At 49.0% G+C, this 27,276-nt stretch overlaps 1 protein-coding gene and 1 long non-coding RNA gene across 2 annotated transcripts in view; one reads left to right on the forward strand and one right to left on the reverse strand.

Annotated features, from left to right (window-relative positions):
* Positions 1-3,574, reverse strand: part of LOC109281794 (uncharacterized) — a 49,684-nt gene extending 46,110 nt beyond the window's left edge. The window contains exon 1 of the long non-coding RNA XR_002088566.2: positions 3,404-3,574. This is a non-coding gene — a long non-coding RNA (uncharacterized LOC109281794). The remainder of the gene's footprint in view (positions 1-3,403) is intronic.
* Positions 3,575-3,587: 13 nt separating this feature from the next.
* FAAH2 (fatty acid amide hydrolase 2) overlaps positions 3,588-27,276 on the forward strand; it is a 36,555-nt gene continuing 12,866 nt past the window's right edge. The window contains exons 1-8 of the mRNA XM_059732646.1: positions 3,588-3,829; positions 6,789-6,871; positions 11,629-11,765; positions 13,231-13,440; positions 16,988-17,107; positions 17,732-17,867; positions 19,247-19,364; positions 19,912-20,031. Of these exons, the coding sequence (XP_059588629.1) occupies positions 3,611-3,829; positions 6,789-6,871; positions 11,629-11,765; positions 13,231-13,440; positions 16,988-17,107; positions 17,732-17,867; positions 19,247-19,364; positions 19,912-20,031 (1,143 nt within the window). The 5' untranslated portion in view covers positions 3,588-3,610. The remainder of the gene's footprint in view (positions 3,830-6,788; positions 6,872-11,628; positions 11,766-13,230; positions 13,441-16,987; positions 17,108-17,731; positions 17,868-19,246; positions 19,365-19,911; positions 20,032-27,276) is intronic.

Here is a 27,276-nt window from a genome sequence, read left to right on the forward strand (position 1 = left end):
GCGGAAGCAAAGTTACTTAGAAAAGGTGTAGTTCTATTTCAAGCTTCTTCTCAACCCCCCTCCATCATTCTAATTCCTCTGCACAAGAACTAAGGAATGAGTAACAGTGAATGAAATACCTTGCAACAAAGAGTTTGTGAGGGGAAAAATTCAAGATATTTTTATGTGCTTATGCTAAACTCCATATGATCAATGTGGATTTTTTTTTTAATTCTAACTTTTACAAAGCACTGTGTAAGCTTAGACAGAATCCCAGGGTTCCAGAGGGAGTTCTGGACTAATTTCACCTATGTATCATTGATTTGCACCAGGCAGGTGATTTGATCTAGACCTAGAACTGTCTTAACTAGCCCAGAGAACATCATCCAGTGTATGTTGGGTTCTCCCACAGGACAAAACCAATATAAGTGCTCTCAAACTATCGTTTCTTTACTCTTATGAAGAGGGGAGGGAGGGCAGAAAACTGAAGGAAAAGCAAGGGCTAGTCCACTTCAGTCTACAGCAATGTTTCAGCTCCTTTGGAACTGCTCGTAATTGGTGTTCAGTTGGAGCAACCTCTGGGTACATAGGTGCTTGGATATTATTGCAAACCAAGATGGAAGATATGGAAGAATCTAAATAAGAAGAATATGTTGTGTCATGTTGAGAGAAGTGACCATTTGCACATCAGCCATCACCCAAGTCTGAGCATACAAGTCTGAAGAAGCCAGGTAGGTTTTGGGTACGGCAGAGCTTGTAACCTTGCCAAGGTCCGAGTGTAGGATGTACAAACACTTACAGTTAGACCTGTTTAGTTGGAAAAGTCTCATATGAAGCATTTTTTTCTAAAGACAGCAGTGCATTAATTTTTTTTACAGACTGAATGCCTGTCTAACTCTGAAGCTAGATTGGGAAAGTCAGCAGAACTCAGAAGTTTCCCCACACTCTGGCAGGAGCTTGAGAGCATGGCAGATCCTCACCTTTACACCTGGGCAGTTTTTACTAACTTTCTGTGAAAGATTTTTGTGATGCAATTAAACTTCCCTAGAGACTAGGGAAGCTTTATTTCTATGGCCAAGAAAACTACCTCCAAAACTGAGTATCCACGAGGGCTAAAAGATAATCCTATGCATGTTTCCTTCATGAAAGGCTCGTGAAGGAAACAAGTGTAAAATTTCTGGGCCATGCTTCTATTTAAAGATTGTATGATTAGAAAGCACTTCAGATTACAGTACTTCAGAAAGAGTGAATGATACCTATGCTTTGTCTCAAAGTCAGCTAGTCTAATTTACTTCCAATTAAAATTTCTCCTCCACCTAAGATGACACGGGTAGACCACAGTACATGGACATTGGAATACACCAGGAAGGCTTTCATGGGTGGGAGGGCACTTAAATACAAACAGGTGGGAAAGCTTATCAGAGTCCCAGGGGAGAAAAAAAATGTCATATCTTCCAAAATTTTTTTTCCAGTCTTTATCAAGCTGAAGCCAGTTCCTTCTTGGTAGACCTAGACTGACATGTGTCCTGTGGAAACCTGATATTCTCCCAGGCTCTGTAGGCTTGCTGTGAATTACTTTACAAAGAAGGCAGGGTAGCAATGCACCTTATAGACTAACTGAATCAGACATGCATAAGTTTTCCCATGCATCAGCTCACTCCATCACAGCCTATCTTAGAAATGCTTTGCCTGTGTTTTTGGTGAGCAGGACTCTGCCACTACAAAGCATGTTTGATAAAGGAAGCAATTCCTCTTTATGCAAGGCCACACCTACCACCTTTGTCAGAGAACTTTCTCCCCTGCTGACTGGGACTCTCCTCCCTGCCTGGCAGGAGCAGGAGAATGGAGAAACCCTGGGTCCCTTCAGGTCTCCGTGCTAACAGACCTGGGTGCACTGCCTCTGCTGGTGATGGCCCCTGGCTGGACTCAGAAGGCAGCTAGAGAAGTACCTTTGTAGACTGGCTAAATCACAGACACAGACACACACTCTATCTCTCTCTCCCCCCCCCCATAATCCCTATATTGCATTGTATTTATGGGGGGGCAGGGATGGAGTGTCACCACCCCCATGCCCCTGCTGTTCTGCGTCTTGCAAGGAGTGGGGTGGGGGGGCTCCCCACCCTCTGCCTGGTCCTAGGTGCAGCGTTGGAATCAGGGCTGAGCGCCCCACGCTTGGAGCACTCTGATTGGCTATTTCCGTCAGCCAATCAGAGTGCGAATAAAGCGTTACGGCCAGACAGACAGGCAGAGAGACAAACTTAGTTATAACAGAACTAGCGAACTGTCTGTCAAGAATGAAGGGGGGGGGGTGAGGACGGGGACAGAGGCCTGCATCCCTTCCCCCCCTCCTCGGGCCGGGGCCGGTTCCCGCTGCCCCACCGCCGCTTCAGGCTGGGCCCCCCGCCCCGCCCCCTGCTAATTTGGGTCGGGGCCAGGCCCGCTCCCTGCCTCCCTCCCTCCCTCCCCTGCCACTTTGGGCTGGGATCAGGGTCGTTCCCCGCTCCCCCCCTCCCCCCTGTTCCTTCATGCCGGGGCCAGGGCCGTTCTCCCTCCGCCGCTTCGGGCCGGGGCCGGGCCCGTGACCGCAGCAGCCTTCACGGTAGCAGTGGGGGGCAGCCACCAGTAACCCCCTCCCCTCCCTGCAGCTGTTGTTGTTGGGGCTAGCGCCGGCCCCTGGCTCCAAGAAGCAGACCAACGGGGACGAGGCCAGCGCGCTCTGGTACCTGTCGTCCCCCTCTGCCTCCAAGGAGCTAGGCTGGCCTCGCCCCGCTCCCCTCCCCCTCAGTCTCCACTGTCATGGGGGGGCGGGATGGCTTTTCCCCCCGCTTGGGCCCGCTCCCGCGTTACCTCGCCCCCCTGCTCTGTCCCCACCATCTTGGCCGCGGGCTGCCTTCTAGCAGAAGGCCGAGACAGCCAATCAGAGTGAGAATAAAGTCTTACAGACAGACAGACAAACTTAGGAATTTATAATGTACAATATTGTTCTTAAAGGACTTGGTCCATCTGTCTGTAACACACTTGGAGCACTCCGATTGGTTAGTGAAACAACCAATCAGAGTGTGGAGCACCACCATGATACTGGGCATGGGGTAGGGGGTGAGGCCAGGGCCCTGGGGAGGGCACGCTTCCCTCCCCCCGGTGTGTGGCAGCTCCCCCAGCCCCAAGCATTAGGGACAGACAGGCGGACTAAGCCCTTTCTTATATAAGTATACACACTTACATGTATATGTGTATATATGTATAATAGGCAGACGGTTTGGGGGAAAATCTGACCTCTTTTATTAGACTAACTCAAATAGTCGGTCTAATAAAAGATATCAGATTTACTCAAAACACCTTATCTGCCATGTCCTTAGACCAACACAGCTACAGCCAGCAGTACGTATAATAAAGGCATATTATACATTACGTTGATATTACACACCCCGTCTCGCCAGCACGAGCCCGGGCCTGGCCCCCTCCTTCCGACCGACAGTCCTCCTCGTCGTCATGGAGACGCCCCTCCGCAGCGCGTGGGAGCGTGGCTCGGGCTGGCCCCGCCCCGCTTGCCCGCCCACTTCGGAGCCGGTCCGCGCTGACGTAGCCCCGGTGCATTCTGGGTCCGCCCTGCCCGCTCCGGCCCGGCCCGGCCATGGTGCTGTCGCGGGCTGAGCGCTGCCTCGTGCTGCTCCTACGGCTGCTGTCACGCGCCCTCCTGGCGCTGCTGGCCCTGGCGGCGCGAGCCTCCTCCGCGCTGGCCCCCGCCCGCCCCCGCCCGCCGGGTCCCACCCTCCCCGCGCCGCCGCCGCCGGACGAGCTGTTGCTGCTGGTGCCGGCAGTGCAGCTGGCGCGGCGCATCCGCTGCCGGCAGGTGAGCGCGGGCGGGGCGGGGCGGGGCGCGGCCCAGTGCTCAGTGCTGCGCGGCGGCCGGAGGCAGGGACAAGCCTCGAGGCGCGCTTCACAGGGTCGTGCGATCCCGTGGGCCCGGCTAAGTCGGCCCCGCCCCGCCCCGCCCCGCCCGTGTCGGGATCGGCGCAAGCAGAAACCAGCGCGGCGGCGGCGGCGGCCGCCGCAGCCCGACCTCGGGGTGCGCCGGTCGGTGCCGCCAGGCTTGGGCAGGCTGCGTTTATGGCGCGAGCCACCAGCGACCGGCGCCATGAATGTAACGTGGGGCAGGGCTATGGTTTCCAGCATCGCCTGGTAGCCGGCTGGCTCTTTGTAGCGGCACCATGGTTTTCACGGCGTGGTAGTTAGGGCGCAGGTGTGGACTGCCCAAACATCACAGGGTTCACCAGTGAGTTGTGTGATACTGGCTTCCTGTGTGCGGGTGCTTAGAGTGCACCCTGCACCAGCAAATTGTGTGATACGTGTCACCTGGATCAGGGGCTGGCATGTCCTCTGCCAAGGCCTGGGGCAGGATGATCCCGTGTGGTCACTGGACGTGGATGAGCGGCTTGTTGTTCCAGAGGGAGACTTTTATATTGGCCAGTGCTGCACTAAGAAGGCACTTCTGTTCCACTCTTGCTCTGTAAGCAGCTGCACTGTTGTGAACAGCATTTAGCCAGCCATCCGCGTCTTGTGCCTATAGGATCACTGTTATCTCCCCAAGAACAGACTGTCAGTAATAACTAACAGTAGCATCTGGAATAGCACCTTTTATAGGTTCAAGCATAAATTCTTCCAATTATCCTGTAACGTAGGTCAACATCTTATGTTTGGGGAAACAGAAACCTAAAGAAGCCAAGTGACTTGTCCTTAGATAAGAAACTGGAATTCCTGCTGGCATCTGTGATGCCCTGCTGCCTTGCCTGCCATCACAGTAGATGGAACTAGAAAAATCTTGGCGGTTGTTGTAAAAATGTCTGAAGCCAAACAAACCTGTTGCTCACAGCGAAATCCAGTTGTAGAATGCAGTAGATCCTGTCTGCTCCTTGCATGTGCTTATAAATGAGAAAGCACAGGACCTGTGCAGACATCAGTCAGAAGTTGCATTGCCTGTGAGCAGGAGGCTTCAAAGGAGTCTAAACTCAGAACACAGCAAACCAAGCTTTTATTTATTTAATTAGTTTAAAACTGAATTATGAAAATTAAGTGCACCATGAACAAAGGTTGGACCAGGTGCTTCTTGCCCTCCCGCCCTATATTTTTGTAATTCTAAAATAGAGTAGCTGGAATTTTGTAAGACTCTTCCTGTCATTTACCAGTTTTATGCTTTGTGAAACAGTCATGCTGCTTATCAAGAAAGGCACAGAAGTAGGTATTTATAACCAGGTTATGTGATTGTCCCTACTTCCTCCATAAGCATTATTGAAGGTCACAGTTGAATTTAGATTTCTATACAGCAGCTTCTATCCTGAAGCACTTTATGAGCAACATTTAGCAGATTACTTGCATTGAAATGAACAAGATCATGACTGAGTTAGTAATGCATAATTGAGCCTTTTACAAGACCAAGAAATGAAACAAGCAATATAATCAGATATGCAAGGGAGCTTGAGATTAGGGGATGGTTTTCTTCTGCCAATGAGTGAGTGGTCAGGGCCTATTTGAAGTTAAACTTGTCCATGTCTAATAATTCTGTGCAAGAGGCAAAGATTGTTTCTGGGTGATACCTTGTATTGGATTGACTGCATGGTTGGGATAGATTTTAAAAAAGCTATCAAATGCAGCATATTCTGTCTTGGAACTTGCTAATTTCAATGTGGGCAAGTCACCTCTAAATATTGTTGTTCAAGTGCTTTAGGACAATAGCCATAATTGTAGTACAGAGATCTGTATTTATTGTGACCCTTAATGAAGAAGAATACGTTGTGTTCAGAAGTTTGTCTAAGACTATCCCTATTCAGTAAAAGATATCACCCATAACAATCTTTTCCTCTTGCATATTTTTTGGACTGTCACAGCTACTGCATCAATCCAACCCTATCAATTGTGTGCAACAAGGTTTTGGTATTTGTGAATGAGTAAGTGGTACTGTTCCCTTCAGTCAGGATTGAATGCCTGAGGCCAAGTTTGGGCCCGAGACCGAGTGTGGCCCAGCAGTGGGGCCAGGGGAATTAGGAGTGATTTGGATGCCATCTGTGAGGTATGGGACACAGCAAAGGGAAGGTCAGAGCAGTATATAATGCCCTAGGCATCAGGGCATTAAATGGGCGGCCTCCTGTATGTTTTCAGTCTTGTTTAGTTGCATCAAAGCGGGGTGGGCAAATTGGGGCGGACTGCTATAGACAGGTGGGTGGGCCAATACTGTGACTGGCCCCAGGATGGCCCCCTGTCACAGTCCTATACATTTAGAGTTGTAGAATCTTAGAAAAGTAGGGTTGGAAGGAACCTTACTGATAGGGAGGTCATTTAGTCCAGCCCCGTGCTCAAGGCAGGATCAGCCCTATCTAACCAGTTCTAGACAAGTGTTTTGCCCAATCTACTCTTAAACATTTTGCAGATCACCCACTTGAACAATACTAGGCCCAGTGTCTAAAACATGAAAAACACCCAAATTGCCATAGACTGAGCAGAGGGACAAGGGCACTGTTAATGTCCTGTGTTTACAAAGATAGGAAATAGTTGTTAAATATGCTTATTTGAAATGCATGTTCCAGGGAAATAGCTACTGGGTCCGTGAATATTTTGGCAGAAGCAAAGGGGTTAAAAACAGTATGACAGCTTCCAGTAAATAAATCGAAGTGTAATGGCATTCAAGGAAGCCTCAGATATGTTCCATTAAAACAGTAGTTTAATTACCCCTTTTCTCCGGTCTCAAGTTGTCCATGCTTCCTGGCTTTTAGCAGCCTCCCTCTGTTCCTGTAGTTACTATCTGTTGATTTTTGCAGGTGAAATGCGTTGATGTTATTCAAGCTTACATCCAGAGGATCAAGGAAGTCAACCCTTTTATCAATGCAGTTGTCAAGGACAGGTGAGTCAGAGAAAGGGTGGTAAATGGTTTTCTCCATATTCCAGTCTAGTAGGTGTCACAGGTTGTGCCTTGTAATGGCACAAGTAGGGGTGTACCAATAGAGATTTTGTGAGCTGACACCGATAGCTGATATTTAAGGAGGCATATCGGCCGGTACCGTTTCGATTTCCAGTACAGCTTGCAGCTGGTAAGTCTGTTGTGGTGGAAGGGAAGCGGGGAGGGAAGGGGTATTGGGGGGTGGGGGGGGGTGATCAGTGCCCCCCCCTTGTGGTGAGGGAGGGGGCAGGGACAGGTTGTAGGATGAAGTCATGGCTTGGGGGGGGATCCCGCTGCTGCTTGCATCTAGGGAGGGCATGGGGGGGGAGCAGGAGCATGTGCCCCGGGATCTCCATGGTGTGGGGTGGGCAGGCTGGAGCCAGGGCTGTGCTGGGCTCTTCTCAGCAGGAGCTGGGCTTGGGAAGGGGGCTACAGAGGGAGGGGGCTGCAGCCACCCCAAATTTTGCTGTAGCCCCATTCCCAGTGCCGCCGCATTCCTGGTGCAGTCTTGGCTCAATGCCCCGCCTCTACTCATGCCCCGGGAAAAACCGGGGCGGTGCTGGGAGCAGGGCTATGGTGAAATTTGGGGTTGTTGCAGTCACCTTCATAGCATCTGCCTTGAGTCGAGCCCCTGGTGAGAAGAGCCTGACATAGCCCTGGCTCCAGCCTGCAGCTGTAGCCTGCCCGCCCACCCTGTGCAGGTCTGGGGTCGCACCCCCCACCCCCCTGATGATCTATGGCTCCGTCCCATACTCTACTCTGCCCTGCACTGCCCCAGCCGGGCAGCACGTGCCCCTGCCCCTTCCCTCACCACGGGCGGGCGGGGGGCAGGGGCAGTGATTTGCCCATTCCCCACACCCATTCCCTCCCCCTTCTCCTTCTGCCACAACAGACTTACCAGCTGCACGCAGCTCTCCAAGCTGCCGGGCTCTGCTCCTTGCCGCCTGCGTTCTATGCTGCGGCTGTGCTCACGCACAGGCATTTATGAGCCACGTTGGGCCGATTTCCGATGCAGCCAATTTTCTTTATATCTTTACTGATCTGATATCAGACCGATGTATTAGTGCACCTCTAGCACAAGACTAGGCACAACTTCCATTTGAGGTTTTGCACCTTTTCAAACCCTGGCCCTGCATTTCATGCTTAGTGTTGAGAAGGAGAAATTGCAGTCTTAATACTAAGCAGTGGAGTCTCCTGAACTAGTTTCATAGCTGTGACTTACTCCAGTCATTACATGCCTGCTCACTGCCATTTAACATTGTAAGAGTGGTTAACCAAAGTATGGTTGTTACTGACTCTTAGGAAGATAGTGAGCTGCAGCTAAAGGAAATCTTTTTCTCATTCTTGCTACGTACTGTATTTGCTGATGTATTTCCTTAAGGTTTTGTATTCTTAACAGGTCTTACAACAAGATGCAGGTTTCATCATATACATTCTATTAATATGCAGGGAGTAGTTTAATGATGGCTTTGTAAACTGGAAGAAACAGAATGCATAATGGAGATTGTGCTGTACAGGAAACCTGCTAAAAGCTAGGGGTGCACCAGTAAAGACTTTTTTTTGGCTGATACCAGTGGTTGCTTATTAACCAGCTGTATTGGCCCATACTTATCCAGTAGCCCAGGGGCAGGCAATTATTTCGGCTTGAGGGCTGCTTAATGAGTTTTGGTGAGCTGTCTAGGGCTGCAAGGGTACCCCTGCCCCTTGACAAGCACCCTGCCCCCTAGTTGCCATCTTGGGACTGGAAGTCCTACCCCTAACCTCTGACCTTTGCCACCAGAAGTCCCTCCCCTTGCCCTTGGGGGTACTCCTTTTGGGAAGAGGGTTCTCCATTTTAGAACTGGAAAAAAACCCCCAAATTTATATACTAAAAATCCAACATAATAATAATATATTTTAATTTAATTTAAAAAGATATACATTTTTGTCCTGATTTGTCTTTGTGCTGTGTATACATAGAAGTGATTGCATAATAGCTCAAAATGAAGTCTTACTCTTTTGTATTGTGTGGAATGTGGAGGGGTGTCGGGGTATGGGTGGGTGGGTGGGTGGGTATGGAGGATTTGTGGGGAGCTGTGGGTGGGTGGGTATGGGGTTTGTGGGGGTATATGGAGTGTGTGGAGGGAGAGGGTTAGTGGGGGTGTGGGTGCATGTGTGTGGTGGGGTGTGTGCATGAAGTAGTGTGCATGAAGGCTTCTTCCAGAGGTGTGCCGGTGTGTGTGGGTACAGTGATTGTGTCTGGGGGAGGGTGTGGTTGTGGGGCTTGCAGGGGAGGGTTTGAGGGTATGTGGAGTGTGCATGGGAGCCCCTCTACATGTGCCCCCCACCCAAGCCAGTCAGCACCAACTCCTGCCCTGCAGCAGTCCAGGGCCCGTGTGCCCTGCAGTACCTCCCTGCCACTGCCAGCAGCATGCAGCCCCATTGTGCCCCACACACGCTCCGCACTGCCCAGCTATGGTGCATCCTGCCGTCCCTGGGTGTGCAGCAGACCTGGGGTGGCTCCTTCTGACTGCTGCAGCTGGCTCCAGCCCCGTGGTAGTGGTGGGGATCAGCACGCACAGCCCTGACCATGCGTGCCCCCTCCCATAGATCGAAGCCCCCATTCTGAGGGAGGGAGTGGGGCTGGGGCAGGGTATAGGATGGAGCTGCAGATGGTGGGTGTGGCAGGGCAGAGGAAGGGGGGGCAGTTCCCACCACTGTGCATGCTCCTGGTGGAGGCATGGGGGGGCATGTGCCTCCCCCAGATTTGTGTGCAGGTCAAGGGCAGGCTGCCTCAGCCTTGTAGAAGAGTGGCTTAGGGCTGGGGGCTGTGCCTGCCTCTTCCCGGCAGTGGGGCTGGGCTAGGCCTGTGCTCGTGGCGGGTGGCAGAGGTGCTGAGCGGTGCTAACTGGGGGGGAAGGAGAGGGAGGGGAAGGGCTACAGGGAATTCTGGGGTGGCTGTAGCCTCACTGTATCCCCCCCCCCCCCCCCCCCAGTGGCACCGCCACTCACCCTGACCCTCTGCTGGGAAGAGGCCGACACAGCCCCCGGCTCCAAGCAGACAGCGGGCAGCTTGCCCTCACCCCATGCACAAATCCAGGGGGCACATGCCCCCCCATGCTTCCCCCAGAGTTGCATGCAGCAGCCTGGAGCCCCACCCCCAACCCCATGCACCCTGGCCGAGCTACCTGTGGTTCTGTTCTGTGACCTGGCTAGGCAGTGCCTGTGCCTGTCCCAGCCTCACTCTGTCCCTCACCGTGGGGGCCTCAGTCTACCTCACCCACACCCCTTCCCTCCCCTGTGCCTCTTTCCTCCACAGACTTACCGGCCAAAGGCTGCTTTACAAGCTGCCTAGCTGCTTTTCTTGCTGCATGCATGCTGTAGCTGTGCTCATGCAAGTAGCATTTATAGGTGACATTATCGACTACACCAGCCAAAAAGAGCCAATTGCCGATTAATGTCAATTTTCCTTTTATCAGTACTGATCTGATATGGAATGAAATACCTCTACTGAAAGCTGTTTAATGTTAGTTTTGTTCACGGTATGTTCTCACTGTTTCTGTGGCTAACAATATCATGCTGACACCCATAAAGGCTGCATGGTGCTTTTTCTAGGAGTTCTAAATCCACTGAGCATCCTCTGTTGATTTTCATTCTGTCTCTCCTCATCCTTCTTGTTCCCCTTCACAGCTAGGAAAAGGCTAAAAGTATTAATTTGATTTTGGATCCAAAATACTTTAAAATCAATCTAATTGGTTTAACCAATCAATCAACCAATCTAATCAGTTTGCAAATTATCTTCCTTCTCTGTTGTTGCTCTGCGTCGTTTATGGCAAGGATGGGTGAAAATTCCTTGGATTTGCAGGATTCAAGTAACAAGTTCCTTGTTGAAAATTCAAGTCCTTCTTAATTCCAATGGATCTGGAAGTGCTGTGAGGATGATGTTTCTCCTAGGTATTTTGCTGGTTCCAAATAGATCTAAAAAACCAAGCTTGCTGATTAACTCCAGGTTTTATGTCTATGTTCAGTTTGGTTTGTACCATCTGGATTAGACTGCCATTAGTGTCTGAGTGAATGCTGCAGATTATAGAAGAGTGACTTCATTTTAATGTAATTTCAGGTCTGTCTACCCTAAAGGCATATATATTCAGTTACCTTCTGATTAACAAGTGGAACTACTTAGTTAATGTACTGCAAATGTCTCATATGTTTTTTGGGAACTTTATTCCCAGAATGGCTTGTCTTCTGTAACCAAAAAAGTATTCAGGTAAGGTGTCAGTCAGCCAGTTGCTGTGTACTTTGTATACCTCTGTTCTGAGGCTGATTCGACACGCTGTAGACATTAATGAGTTAAGCATCCTCTCTCCCTCATTGTACAGATGGTGACTCATCCAGGATCTCAGAAGAAGCTTGTGGCAGAGCCAGGGGTGGAACCCACATCTTCTGGCTCTTGTCTTTTATTTAACCAAACTGCCAGCTTCTGTCCTGGATATAGTCAGAGATGGATAGCAGTGGGAGCAGGGAAATGAGTCATTGCCTACCTAATATTGTAAACTCTTTAAATTTACCTGGTTCTAATTAATTAGTCTATTACCTCACTCCCCCTTCTTACTTTTGCTGACCTTCCATCTGTGAAGAGCAGATCATCCCAGTCAGAGAATGTCTGGGGTTGGTCTGATGCCAGAGAATGACAACTTTCTCTCCTCTTCTTCCTCCTCCTCCTCCCCCACCATTCCTCTTAGATTTGAGGAAGCCCTACAGGAGGCCCAGCAGGTTGACAAACTGCTCTCAGAGGGTGTTGGAGATGAAGACTTCCTGCAGGAAAAATTTCCCTTCCTGGGAGTTCCTTTCACCGTCAAGGAGGCCTTCGCATTGCACGGTGTGTTTTCACACAGCCTTTACCAGCCATTGTTTAGGTTTGATTTGCAACCTGTGCTCTTTTAGCTCCATTCTCACTAGGGTGGTAGTTTCACTGTAGCACAAAATCTGGGTGGTGGGCCTTGGTCAGAGGACTACAGCTCCCTTTTGTCAGCCTGTCTTCTCTCCTTCCCACAGAATGTTAGACCCACGGATTGGAAATATTAAGTTACTGACTGCAGTTCATTTATTGCTTTCTAAATACAGGCTTTCTACCCCTTAGTTCTGGCTTCTCTGAACTACCCCTTGGAACACTTCCTCCCCTGCTCTTTTGGTTTTCTTACTCATCATTTATTATCCCATTTCTAACCCTCTCCACATGCTTTAAACTACCCTGGTTTGAGGTTCCTTTTTTGTTTGTTTTTAGCCAAAGTTCTGATTTACTAGTTACTGGCTTACTAGGCCAAGTCTCTCTCATTTCTTTTGACCAATGTTTTGTTGCTTTCTTTCCTTTTTAATATCTAGATATAACTGTGATGGACCAATTACAGTATCTGAATAGGCAGTAACCCTTTCCCCATACTTTGATTTTTACCGAGTGTTAAATAAATAATTTAAAATGGACCATGTAGCTGAGCTTTCAAGCAAGATTACGTGCATCTGTGCAAGGGTTGTGGCTATCATCCTCTCCAGTATATACATTACATGTTTTCAAAGTCATTTTATTCTCTTTATATGTTTGGTACCTCTGAAAGTGTCTTGAGCGCCCTACTATACATGAGGAGACCAGACCTCTTTTGAAGTGACCATCTAGGCAAATTACAGATATGATTTCTGACTCTAGCTTCGTTAGAGTGTAGAATTAGCAGCAGTATTGGGGCAACAGAGTCTTAGAATGAATGGTATATTTTTTGCAGAGTCTGATTGCTGACCTGTTTGTTTTACAAGTTTGATCTTTTCATTTATTTACATTTTTGTTGTTTTAAATATTGTGTGAGAATCTAGAGGTCAGGATAGGTTCCCTTTTAATCATCTAAACAAGGAAAGCCCTGTCCTGCTGTCTATGATTTAGGATCCTGAAACTGTTTTGCAAGGCTTATCCCATTCCCCTCACTGCTGGTAAATATGACTCCTTCTTGGAGAATGGTTCTGTGTTTTCCAGTTGCAGTTGAATGGAGGTGCTCAGTGAATCACTAATTGGGATTTTTGGCTGGCTTGCTCTCCTTGGGGCAAGAGGGTGTGGTACCTAGCATCAGTGTGGAAGCTTTGGGGAATACTGAGAACTTCCGCTGGGTTTGGCAGTCTCAACCAGAAATCGTTATTAGTGTTTGGGAAGGAGAGCTGTACAAGGTACTCATTTGGTATTTCATTCTGGTTTTTTGGCAGGATTTGAAATGAACACAGGATCTCTCAACCATAGCTTGACATTTCAAGGTTGTTCATACTGAATCTCTGACCCATTGTCCCTGTTTACCTTTTTATCACAGGGATGCCAAATACTTCTGGCCTGATTAGTCGTCGCAACTTGATCTGCACATCAGATGCAATAGTGGTGTCCCGGTTAAAGCAAGCTGGTGCAATCCCGCTGGGGGTGACCAACTGCAGTGAGCTGTGCATGTGGTATGAGTCTAGCAACAAAGTCTACGGCAGAACCAACAATCCATACGACTTGCAAAGGATTGTGGGTGGTAGTTCAGGTGAGTCACCTGCATCATGAAATTTAAGTTGCTTGGCAGATATTGCAGTACACAGAGGGGTTGAGGAAAATCCTTCTAGCTAATAGGACTTTCTTGTAAAGCTCTGCAAGTGATTGACTGATTAACCATACTTCTAGTTGAGATGTAACACTTGGGCAATTAAATGTCTGTTTGACTGATGGGGATGTGAACATTCCAGCTCTTGGATATCTGCTATGTGTCACCTTAAAAGTATCCTTGCTAAAGTAGCATTATATTGGTATGATTGTCAGAACTGACTTGATATAAACGGGGTGAATAGCAAGAGCAAAAATACAGCACAGTGGAATGGTATCTTAGATTGGGGTATGCAGGCACTGTTGTGACACATGATAATCTTAAGGGCTTTCTTAGACCAGAAAAATTTCCATTAGCTTCTGCCTAAGCAAGGATGGGAAATCACTTGGCTAACTAGAAGGGAGAGGATGAGACTATCGAAAGGGAAAGCATTCAGTGGCGTATCTGGGGAGGAGGGTGGCTTGCTGCCACTGCGTAGCTCCTCTGGGGGAGGCATGGGGGGCATGTGCCCCCCAGATTTGTGCACAAGATGAGGACAGACTGCCCACTGCAGGCTCATGCCTAGAGGCTGTGCTGGCCTTTTCCTGGTAGGGTGGGGAGCAGGCTCAGCTGTGTGGGGTAAACAGCAGCACTGAGAGGGGTGGCTCCAGGGGAATGGGGAATTTTGAGGTGGCTGTAGCCTCCCAATCCCCCTCTAGTATCGCCCCTGCTCGGGGCACTGCGTTCAACTGCAGCTGAACCTGCCCCACCTCCACCAACTCTGAGCGCAGCCCCAGTCCAGCCTGCCTTCGTCCTGTGCACAAATCCGGAGGGGCACATGCCCCCCCCATACCTCCCCCAGGGGACCATGCAGTGGCACGGAGCTGTGCCCCACAGATGAGCCACCCATGGCTCCATCCCGTGCCCTGCCCCAGGGTCATATTCACTGCCCTGGCTGGGCAGTGCCTGCCAGGCTCTCCCTTCCTTACCTTGAGGGCCTCGATATACTTCCCTTCCCTGCTTCACTCCCTTTCCCCTCTGCAGACTTACTGTTAGGTTGCTGCTCTCCAAGCTGCATGGCTGCATGCCTGTAAATGTAACTATCAGATTGGTATTGGCCAACGTGGCTGGTTAATAATTGGCTGTTAGTATCGGCTAAGAAAATTTTTATTGGAGCACCCCTTATTTCAATAGTCTTGAGGTTCCACTAATCAAGCTATTTGTTCTTCTGCAGTTATGCTTTTAGCTATTCCTGGTAATACAGCTCCTGTTTCACAGATTGTTTTATTTCTAACTAAAAACTAACTCAGGTGTAGAGATAACTGTCAATGGTATGTTCATTGCAGTTAAGACACTTAAGAAGTAGTGCAGTGGTTCTAAACCTTTTGTACCTTACATCCCACCAACCATTTTGTCAGAAAACCTTCGTCCCACCACGATAAAAATAAAACCCCACTTTTTCCAAGAAGTTGATTTTTATGTTTACGTGCATTTTTAGTATTGTATTAATAATTAATGGTAATTTTCAAATTCTAGTGACTACAAGACTAATGAAAGAACATTTTGATTATCTTTTGCCTAGCTTGTTGTGTTTTATACATAATATAACATATAGCAAAGTAATGTATATTCTGATAAAAGTTGTATCTGTTTTTGTTTTAATCTTAAACTGAATAGTAGAGCCTTAAGCACGCACCATATAGGCAAAGCTTCTAGTTTCTTTTAACTGGAGAAAAATGTGTGTTTTGTTATATGTAATGAATAATGATGTACCACACCATCTACACCCCCTTCAAAACTCTACATCTGCCCATAATTATATGAGTTACTGGTAAATGTCATGAGTGAGAAGGGAAAAAAAAGGGGGGCAGTAGGGGGCTCTAACACATCCACATCCACTTTCTTGCAAACCCCCCAGATAAACACCCAAGAACCAATGTGTATCTCAACCAGCTCCATCTACATCAAAAGAAGTCGGGCCAGTCTCTCTTCAGTTATAAAAGGTGTCTTTGTTTCTCAGTTTTGCAAGCATTTCAAAACAGTGTGTCCTTCACATAGATTTAATTAGCTTTGTGTCTAGATAAATCAGCGTCTGTTTGTGGTACTGAGTGTGCCCATCTTAATCTTTTACTTCAGTTCTGAAACTCTTTAAGTCAGTTTACTAACAATTAGTTTATTTAACAAAAGGCAGCATTATGCTGTTTAATGTTTGGTCATGACAAGAAAATGTTCCTCCATTGCTGGAAGGGATTCTGGCTTTCCCTGACAAATCACAGATTCTCTGATAAAAACCCCCAAAATCTGTGATTTAAAATAAAAGGCCCCCTGGTCCTGCTCGTGCCCCTCACTCCCCCCATCTAAAGCCCCTGCCCCCCCCCCCCCGAACGCTGCTAGAGGGGCTTCCAGCTGCCAGGGCTACAGGGCTAGGGACCTGGATCTGCAGCTCCCTGCCCCCAGTAGAAGGCAGCAGCTGCTGTAGTGGAGCAGAGCACAGAGCCGGCTCTTCCCGCCCACCCCGCCTTGCTGCAGGCTTGCTAGGGGTGGGAACCTGCCTCCCTGCTGCTGCGCACACTCCCAAGGGGGGCAGGGGGGGACCCATGCCCTCTAGATCCGTGCATGGGGCAGGTGCAGGCTTGGGCTCCCACCCTGCTGTCCTCTGCCAGGGCCTCCGCAACCCAGCATGTGCAACCTGGCACTCCAGGGCAGAGTACAGCCGTGCAGGAAAGCTGCTTGCTGCTTTGAGCTCTGTGCTGCCCTGGTGACGCATCTTGTGTGTGTGCGGCAGCAGTGTGAGGCACAACCCCACACCACTGCCCACGCTGCCCCCGCACATGCAGAGGATGTGTCACCAGGGCAGCGTGGAGCTCGCAGTAGCAAGCAGCTTTCCTGCATGATTTGCCCTCTGCCCTGCAGCACCAGGTCACACCTGCTGGGCTGCGGATGCCCTGGAGGGAGGCATCAGGATGAGAGCCTGAGTCACCCTCTGTCCCATGCACAAACTTTGGGGGTGCAGTTCCCCTCCTGCCCCCCAGGAATGCATGCAACAGTGGGAAGCCAGCCCCGACCCTGGACAAGCCGCCCATGGCTCTATCCCGCTCCCCGCCGGGGCCCTGCAGCTGTGCATTGTGAACCTAGTCCCCAAGTCCCACGCACTGCCTGGCAGGGCAAAAAGCCCAGCCCTGCCCAACTCCCTCCCTCCCTCCCTATGGGAGCCTCAGTCACCCCCTCACTTACCTATTGGAGCTGCTCTTTAGGCTGCGTGGGACCATGTGCATATACATATATATGGTGCCCCCTGCCTGACTGCCCTCCTCCCAGCCTCCTGCAGGCTGGAACTCTGCCAGCCTGCAGAGAGCTTGCTGCAAAACTGCAAAATCCTTGGGTTTCTCTGCTAAAATGAGAAATTCGCGTTTTACCCCAGCAAGGGGGAGATCTGCGTTTTACTCTGTTTTTCCATGGGAAACAGAAAACCTGGATCCCTGGTGATGACTTTTTACTTGTCGTTACACAGGTGGTGAAGGCTGTGTCCTGGCAGCTGCCTGCTCTGTAATTGGTGTGGGCTCAGATATTGGTGGTAGCATTCGGATGCCTGCCTTCTTTAATGGAGTCTTTGGACATAAACCCACCACAGGTAATAACTGTGCAGAGGTCATATGTTTATGTTGGGGAGAAGAGATTGGTTGAAGAAACGTGTTCAGGGTCCTCCCTTTTTTATGTTGAGAACAATTTCTGGTACCAATTTACTGCTGGACATATCCTTGGTGTAAAGTTAGAGGCTAACTCCATTAGTTTTTATATTTGGATATAAATGTCTGGAAAGTGGGGTGGGTTATTGGCTTGATGTCAAATACTTGCAGTTAGGACATTGTCACTGGACCAGCATCTCTTGCTTAGAAACAAAATTACACGGTGTCTTTAAAGCAACAGTAGTTCATTATTTCGAGTTGATAGATTAGTTGGACTTTGGGGTTGGACTTGATGATCTGTTCAGGTCCCTTCCAACCCTAGAAACTATGAAACTAGTCCCACCAAGAGATCCAGGGCTTTGGTCAGCTATGCATTGTAGATTTCCCCCCTCTTCATAAATTGCATACTAATTACTTGATTTTGAGAACAGTACCCTTGCACTGGAATCTGAAAGTGATCATTTACCTCCCCACTGGAGGCTATCCTTCCTAGGGAAATCAATTTATCTTTGCAGGGATGTTGTTTGCATTATGATAACTAACTTCTGTGCCTCCATTTGCATTTGTAGGGGTTGTCCCCAATGATGGTCAGTTCCCCAATGCCCGAGGGGTGCGGATTGACTTCTTGTGCACAGGTCCCATGTGTCGCTATGCTGAGGACCTAGAGCCTATGTTGAGGGTCATGGCTGGGCCTGGAGTTGAAAAGTAGGTTACCCAAGTGTTTTCTGAGCATTGAGGAAAAGATGGGTTAAATCATTGTAACTCTTTTGAATCCAGCAGCTTACATAAAACAGGCATAAATAAAGTATTGGGATGACTTTGGAGCCAGATGTCTGTGACCGATTCCTCTTTTGAAGTAGGAAGTATAAAAGTAGGCCAACCACTTGTAGACAGAGCACAAGCTTGATTTTCTTCAATTGGTGTATCGCATGGTAAAACAGCCGATTGAAATAGTCAAGTCCTGGTGGAATTGGCCCATAATAGCCAACCATGACCGGCCCCAGAATTCTGTTTGCAGACACCTTTGAACCTCAGGAAGGATACACGAACACACAAACCTGCTACCTGTAGCTACTTTCACATCAGAGCTTGAACGGCTGGGTCAGCAGATTACCTTTTTGTCTGGGTCTATTCCAGGTTTCTGTTTTGCTTTCAGTTTGCCATAGAGAAATTGTTTCCCCCCTTGTGAGATGTGTATATTTTGTCTATTTTACAGTTTCACACAGGAAGTCCTTCACTGAAAAGTTTAGGTGGGAGTGAAATACCTTGCCTGGCAACTCCTTCCACTGAGTAGGGCTAATCAAAGGACGCAGAACAGGGGAAATGTCATGTTTGTTACCATTTTAAAATAAAGGCTAAATCATTTTTTTTTTTTTTTTTTTTTAATAGTAGTAAAGGTCACTCTCCAGTCTCTTACTGGTTACTGCTCCTTATATCTCCCCAGATTTTCCCCAATTACTGCCCCTCATTCCAGTCACTGTTGGCTATTCTTTGCTTCCTAGTCCTGTTATTACCCCAGCACATACAGCCTAAGTCCATTTGTTCCAGCTGATGGGAATATCTTCTGACTGATTGGGAATCTCAACTTTTGCTGTCTGGCACACCCTGTTCTACAAGGTGGCTTGAAGTTATAACTGCATACAAGCTCAGACTCCCTGCTCACCCAAGGGGGTTTTAGGTTTTTCTATCTTCTCTCTCTCTCTACTGGCTCACTGCTGTGTTTTGAGTCTCTGTATTTCTTTACCTTTGTGTCTACTTTGTCATGACTGTGTGATGCTGAGAAATGCTTCTAACCCCTGTTATTGTTTGAGCTTTATCATATTGAGCTGCATCTTGCAAGACTGCAAAATTTTCTTAAAACAAAAAGGAGAAATGTGGAATTCTCAGGCCCTGTGATAAGCAGGCAGGTGTACTGAATGTCAGGCACCAAGTAATGTATGTGTCGGTTTCTGCCTCCTTTCTAACATAGCAGAAAAAAGTATAACCTCTTCAGGACATTTTTGCATGAGTGTAATTCACGCTGCTGTCTGGGGAACAGTAGGTTATGTGAATTTGTGACCTGGGTATTGTTTCTTCCACCTCAGGCTGAAGCTGGATGAAAAGGTGGCTCTGGAGAAAATAAAGTTCTACTGCATGGAACATGATGGAGGATCAGTTTTTGTGTCCCCTGTAGACAAGGAAATTCTTCAGGCCCAGAGAAAGGTAAGAAGGAACTGGACCTTGTTATTTAGGCACTTAGATTCCAAGGTGATAAAGTGTGGCGCTAAAACCTGGAGAGAGAGATTAAGGAATTTCTTGGATAAGCACTTGTTATGCTTAAGCCTGTTTCATTTTCTTCTTTACCAAGGACCTTAGGTACCAGTACTTTTGAATGGGTTGCTAATCATCTGGCCAGGAAAGGGTGCAGTGCAAGTCAGATAAGTAAAATGAGTTTCTCGGCTGACTGCAGTGGAGCTGTACTTGTACTGAGAAGCTTCCATGCCAGTCTGTGTTGACAGAAGTCAGCACTGAAATAGCCAGAGGCTGTTCACTTGTGCAATAAAAATATGGGTGGTACATGTCATATGTTACTTCTGTGCTCTTGGCAACCTCAGTTTACCCGTTTTGATAATCTGGCACTCTCCAAAGACCTAAAGTAGTATCACGAAATGTGTTACCTTATTTGGTAATGGATAATAATTGTATAATAAATAATTACATTATCTTGTAATGGATAATGGGTAAGCTTTTCCCTCTGTATTTCTCTAAGGTGGTGGAGTACCTGGAGGCTCAGCTGGGAGTCCAAGTTCAACACGTGTCAATCCACCGCATGAAATATTCATTCCAGATCTGGTCTGCTATGATGTCTTCCAAGGGCAGTGATGGTCAGGTGTGTGTAATTTACATGAGGACATAAATTTAGGTTAATTTTGCTCTGCTTCTTCTAACAAGGAAGAAACACTTACACATTCCTGTTGTGTTCTGCACTTACCTGCATGCCTCTGCTGCTTTCTCACTATTTCATAGGTTCATAGATGTAGGGTCAGAAGGGACCTGAGCAGATCATCAAGTCTGACCCCCTGCCATGGGCAGGAATGAATACTGGGCTCATATGACCCCAGTAAGTTTAAGCTCATATGACCCCAGTTAGGTGATTATCAAGCCTTCTTTTAAAGATCCCTAAGGTAGGAGCCAGCACCACTTCCCTTGGAAGCTGGTTCCAGATCCTAGCCGCCCTGACAGTGAAGTAGTGCCTCCTGATGTCTAGCCTGAACCTACTCTCAATCAACTTGTGGCCGTTACTCCTTGTTACTCCGGGAGGTGCTTGGGGGAACAGGGTCTCACCCATTCCCCTCTGGTCCCCCCCTGGTAAGTTTATAGACAGCTACCAGGTCCTCTCTCAGCCTTCTCTTGTGGAGCCTGAACAGGTTCAGGTCCCATAGCCTCTCCTCTTAGGGTCTGTCCTGCTGCCCCCAATCATGCGAGTGGCCCTCCTCTGGACCCTCTTGATGCTGTCCACATCCCTCCTGAAGTGCAGCATCCAGAACTGGATGCAGTACTCCAACTGTGGCCTGACCAGTGTCACATAGAGGGGGAGGATCACCTCCTTGGACCTGCTCATGATGCATCTGTGGATACATGATAAGGTGAGGTTAGCCTTACTGACCGCGTCCTTACATTGATAGCTCATGTTCATTTTAGAATTGATAATGACTCCTAGATCTCTTTCTGCCACTGTGCTTTTTAGAAGGGAGTTCCCCAGCCTATAGGTATGCTGCTGGTTCTTTCTGCCCAAGTACAGTACCCTGCACTTGTCAGTATTGAATCCCATCCTATTCACATTTGCCCGCCCCTGTGACCTGTCCAGGTCCAGTTGTATCCTGGATGTCCCTGCTTCTAGCGTGCCCACCCCACCCCAAATCTTGGTGTTGTCAGTAAATTTGAACAGGGTGCTTTTCACCGTCTTGTCCAAGTCGCTAATAAAGGAATTGAACAGGGCCCGAGGACGGAGCCCTGGCAGACTCCATGGCCCACATCCCTCCAGGTCGAATATGACCCATCCACCACCACTCTCTGGGTGCGGCCCCCTAGCCAATTTGCGACGAATCTGACTGTGTAGGCATCAATGCCACAGTCATTTAGCTTTTTAATGAGAATGGGGTGGAAGACGGTGTCAAAGGCCTTCCTGAAGTCCGGAAAGACCACATCCACCGCAACACCTGCGTCCAGTGATTTTGTGACCTGATAGTAGAAGGCTATCAGGTTGGTCTGACAGGACCTGCCCCTAATGAACCCATGCTGGTTGCTTGTGAGCATCATTCCCTCTGCTGGTCCCTCACAGATGTGCTCCTGGATAATTTTCTCAAAGAGCTTCCCCAGGACTGAAGTAAGACTAACAGGCCTATATTTGCCTGGGTCCTTCCTCCTCTCTTTTTTGAAAATGGGGAGCACATTGACCCTTTTACAGTCTTCTGGCACCTGGCCAGAGCACCAGGAGTGCTTGTAAAGTTGTGCCAGAAGCCTTGCAATGACCCCTGCCAATTCCCTCAGCACCCTGGGGTAGAGTGTCTGGACCTGCTGATTTGAACACGTCCAGTCCCTCCAGAAGTTCCCTGACCCTAGGTCTGGCGGAGTCTCTCCTGAGTCCGTCCTGAATCCTGGTGGGGGAGATGTTCCGGTCCCTGCTCAGAAAAATGGAGGCAAAGAATTTGGTAAAAAGGTCTGCTTTTTCATCTGGTGCAACCACCAGATTCCCAAGTGTATCCTGCAGGGGCCCCACATTGCCTGGTGCCTTTTTTTACTCCCTATGTATTTAAAAAATAACTTTTTGTTGTCCTTGATCCTTGTTGCTAGTCCTAGTTCCATCTCTGCCTTAGCCTTCCTAACAGTCTCTATACAGACTCAAGCAATAGAAGTATAATCCGCTTTAGTGATAGCCCCCCCCCCTTCCACTGCATGTACTTTTGACTTTCAGCCATTCATGAATGCCTTTGGCGAGCCAAGGGGTTTTCGAGCAATCTTGCCCCCTTTGACTCGCATTGGGACTGTCACCCCTTGGGCTTGGAGGATTATCTCCTTAAGGAAGGACCACTCGTCTTGGACACCTAGTTCCCCTACTCTCTGGGACCACAATGCCTCTCCTACCAATCTCCTCAACTCGTTAAAATTGGTCCTCCTGAAGTCAAGGGCTACTGCCTTGCTGCAGGCCCTTGACACCTTGCGCTGGATGGTGAATTCCAGTAGGCGATGATCGCTATCGCCAAGGTGGCCGAGGACCTGGAATCCCTTCACTAGGTCGTCACCTGTGGCCAGGACCAGGTCCAGTAGGGCATTCCCTCTGGTGGGACTGCACCTCCTGGTTAGGTGGAGGTCTTGTATCTCAGCAAGGAACCTATGTGAGCGGTCAGATGTGACCGACTGCTCCTCTCGGCAAATGTCTGGGTAGTTTTAGATCACACATGATGACCACATCCTTTGACTTAACTGCCTCCGTGAGCTGACCCGAGAATGCCCGGTCCAGCTTTTCCCCCTGGTTGGGTGGTCTGTAGTAGACCCCCACTGTTAAGTGCCTTTCCCCTGACCCCCTTGCATTCTGACCCAGAGCACTTCAGCCTGCCCCTCCTCTGACCCCATCCTGTTATTTGAGGATGTGTATTGCTCTTTGACGTAGAGCGCCACACCCCTGCCTTTCCTCCCTGTTCTGTCCCGCCTGTATAGTCTGTAGCCCCTAATGTTTACCGCCCAATCATGGGTTGAATCCCACCAGGTTTCAGCGAGCCTTCCTATGTCTGGGTTTGTACAAGCTATCCAGAGGGCGAGTTCCTCCTGCTTATTCTCCATACTTCGAGCATTAGTGTAAAGACACTTAAGGCCTCCTATCAGTGCATGAACACCCCCCCCCCCCCCCCCCCCCGATTCCTAGGACTATCTGGACCCTTGTCACTTACCTGGGTACTTCTTGTGCTCATCACCTGTCTTGGCTGGGAGTTGTCCTCGTGTCCTCCTGTGGCCCCATCCCCTGGCAAAGCTAGTTTAAAGCACACCATACAAGATCAGCCAACCTGGAAGAGGAGACGTGCTTGCCTTTAGGGGAGAGGTGAAGCCCATCCCACCTGAGCATGCCCCCTGTGCAAAAATGCGGGTCACTGTCCAGGAACCTGAGGCCTGTCTGGTAGCACCAACTCCAAAAACGCCAGTTAACCTCACTGATGCAGGCCTCGTGTCGCTGTCCATGTCTAGTTACCGGGAGAATAAAGGAGAATACCACCTGTGCCCCCATCTCCTTGACCTTGGCTCCCAAGGCCTTGTAGTCCTTCATGATGCAGTCTGGATTGCTCCTGGCTATGGCATTCGTTCCCACATGGATTAGGACCAACCATTTCTCTGACTTTGTCCTCTTGCTTTAACTATTAGCAAGGTTTTCATTAACTCAGTAACCTCGTACAGTCATTTTAAACTTTTTTGAGTCTCATTCACCTTAATAAATTGTCCTACTCCAGTAGGACATGCAGAGTAATCAGACTGCAGGACTGTGATTATCTGTTATGAAAAGGCCCACATTTACATCATTACAACTAGACTATAACCTCTTCAGCAACTGAAGAGAGATTTTACAGTTCCATTTTTTTTCTTTTCCTTTTATTAACCTCCCTTTTCCCTTTATTATATTTCATCTTCCCTCCTTCTTTCCTATTCCTTCCTCTTGGGTATATTCCAGGCGTTTTCCACATCCTCCAGTTTGAGAAACACTAATCTAGCAAATGAGGAACATCTTAACATTTTTACCTTGGCATTTTTGGTGCAGGTTCTTATAAACTTGGCTGAACTGATATTTAACTAGTTGATGCTTTCCCTCTTTTAACACTGAGTCCTGGGGCTAGTGCAGCAGGGTGTTGAGGCAGGTCAGAACTGATGTTTGTTGTGTTCTGGCTGGGAACTAGGGACTGACACTGAAGATGTTGCAAGTTAATGTTGCATTCTTTGGAAGATCCATGTGCAGCTGAGTTGTATAAAAGACTACCCACTCTCTGCTTTACTTACATCAGTGCTGGTAGTCTTCTGAAGTTTTAGTGCCCTTGCTGTGTTTCAAGTCTTGTACAGCAGTTTTAATACTTCATTTAAACTGATTAATGGATTATCTGTGCAAATAGCAAAAGAAAAGCACACCTCTCTGAAGAACAATATGCCAGGCAGACTTATCCTGTTCTTGATCCTGTTTCCTAAATTGGGAGGAAAAAGTGCTGTGGAAATTCTGTAAAAATAATTTTAAAATTACATCTGCATCTTTAATGCCATAATCTCTCTTGCACATATAGCATTAAAACTAAATGATACCAATAATGTATGTCCCTTCCTCATGATGGCAACTCACCCTGCCTTCTCCATAGCCAGCATGAAATCACCCTGCCATGTTGTAAACATGCTTCTATTTTTCCTTTCCCTTGGGTGTTGTGGCATTCTTTGTTGAGTTCAAAGAATCATGGAGAAGTAGGGCTGAAAGGGACCTCCAGTCCAGCCTTCTGTCTGAGGCAGGGTCATCCATATACAAACCATAATCTAAACTCTATACAAGACTACTATCAACCCTGACACTGCACACCTGCCAAAGGTCAAGAACGGGGCCAGGGCAGACAATGTCCTGCTTCTGTGAAATGTTGCCAATATATGCTCAAGATCCCAGGTAGAGGGCCACATCCCCCACTACAGAGGAAGGCAAAAAACACCCACAGTCCATATCAGTCTGACCATGGAGTAAAATTCCTTTTTGACCCCAAATATGGCTATCAGTCAGAGTGGAGCGGCAAGACCCCCTAGCCAGGAACCTCCAGCTCCAGGAACCTCAGGAGTATTGGCATGCCCCAGTTAAAATCCCCAGCCTTGGCTATAGTTAATAGCCAGTGCCTCTGAGGAAGGCTTAAAAACACCCTAACACATGTAGCAAAAAGGAGGAGGGGGGCCAAGGGCAACCAGCAAAGCCCAGAAGCATGGGAAGTACATATGGTAGAACATAAGCATTGCTACACCTAGACATCCCTGACCAGTGCCTGTCTAACCTCTTCTTGAGCAGGGCGATATGTACGGGTGCACATGCACCTCCTGAGCATAGTGGTGCACCCCCTACAAAAAGGCACTGCTGACACTGTCAGCAGCATCTGTGGGCGGTCACCACCCCGCCATCAGCGGTCCACAGTCTGCTGGCTGATGCTGCTGGCGGCAGCTGTGGCTGATTGCTGACCCTTGGTCAACATGCCACCCCCCTGACAGCGCCAGCGGCAGCTGTGGGAGCTCCCCCACTTGCTGCCACGCTCCTGCCACCGCTATGCCTCCCCAGGTGATGGGGGCATGAGTCATTCATGTTCTTGAGCACTGCCTGTGATGGAGAATCCACAACTTCTGTAGGCTGTCTATTCCATAGTCTCACTATTCTAATGGTGAAGAAGTTTTTTTGGACATCCAATCTAAACTTACTATGCTGCAACTTCAAGCCATTGGTCTTCATCCTTTTCTTTTCTTTAACTTTTTTTTACAGCAACCCTTCAAGTGTTTGAACACTGCTATCATGTCCCTTCTTAAGTGCCTTTTCTGCAAGCTGAGCATGCCTAGCTCCTTCAGCCTCTCCTTGCATTACTTGCTTTCCAAGCCCTTGATCATCTTTATTGCCTGCTTCTGCACCCTCTAGCTTCTTCATGTCCTTTTTAAAATGTAGAGCCAGCCTAGAACAGCACACAGTACTCCAGATGAGGCCTAACCAGTGCCAAGTAGAGAGGTATTATTACTTTCCATCGTAGGCACAAACTCTATGGGTGCTCCAGGGCTCAAGCACCCACTGAAAAAAAGATAGCGAGTGTTCATCACCCATGAACCACAGGTGGCTGCTCTCACATGTTTAAAAAAACCTAAAAAAACCCTAAAAACATACTTTACCAGAAGAAGCAGCATGTTGCTTTACTCTGGCTCTGCAGTGTCTGTTAAGATTGGATATTTCAGCAGAGCTTTATGCCACTTTTAGCTAAAGCTGATTCAATCAGCTATTAGATAAAAGTGCCAAAAGTCCCACTAATGTGCCTGATTGTTACAGATGCTGCAGAGCCTGGTTGAAGTAACGTGTTGCTTCTTCTGGGTACGTGCAAGGCTTGATGTGGGAATATGCTGAGTTTAAAGCAGGGGTAGGCAAAAAATGGCTTGTGGGCCGGATCCAGCCCACCAGGCCATTCTATTCGGCCCACAGGGCCCCTAAAAAATTTAGAAGATAAATATTAATCTGCTCCAGGCTGCGTGTCAAAGGTGACAGGAGCCAGGGGCAGCAGAACCCAAGGGAAGCCAGTGGCAGAACTAAACAGCCGCAGCAGCAAGTGCAGCCCCCCTACACCCTGAACCCCAGCTGGAAGCCTCTGCCTAGCAGGGACACCTGGAGGCTTCTGGCCTAGGACTGTTTCTGCCTCCCCGTGCCTAGGGAAATATAGATAAGAAGGAGGGGGAGAGGGAGGCAGGGGAGGACCATGAGCAATCGCTTCAGTCCTGAGGACTGGTCGAGCCAGCTTCTGGGGTCCCAGCACTGCAGCTGGGAACCACGTGGTGCTGGAGAGCGGGGAAATGGTTGCAGTAGGTGGGGGAAGGGGCAGCGAGTGGGCGTGTGGAGTGTAGCGACAGCTGGTCAGGAATGTGGGGCCTGCATAAGTGCACTGGGCCAGCCAGTACTGGCGGGGCACAGAGCAGAGCGGTGGGAGTGCGGGCCAGGGATGGCAGGGACTCTGGAGCCGGGCTGGCTTGCTCCTCTCGCTGCCTGAGCAGCACAGCCCAACTCCATAGAGCCCTAGGCAGCCTGGGCCCTGCACTCCTGCCGCCCTGCTGTGGGCCCTGCCTGCGCTGGCTCCCGCCTGGCTGTTGCTGCGCTTCACGCACCTGCTCACTGCTCCTTCCTCCTGCCTGCTGCAACTATTTCTCTGCCCCCTCCCCCCCCAGACCCCACCTTGCCCACCAGCTGGCACCACGCGATTCCCAGCTGCAACACTGGGACTGCAGGAGCAGTTAGGACATGGTGCCAGAGTGCTGGGGCGGGGGAGAGGAGGGAAGCAGCAGGAGAAGGGCAGCAGTGGCAGATGGGGGTGGAGGCAGGGGGGGCAAGTGGCAGCAA

This window comes from Alligator mississippiensis, chromosome 8 (assembly GCF_030867095.1).
Source record: "Alligator mississippiensis isolate rAllMis1 chromosome 8, rAllMis1, whole genome shotgun sequence".
Classification (NCBI taxonomy): domain Eukaryota; kingdom Metazoa; phylum Chordata; order Crocodylia; family Alligatoridae; genus Alligator; species Alligator mississippiensis.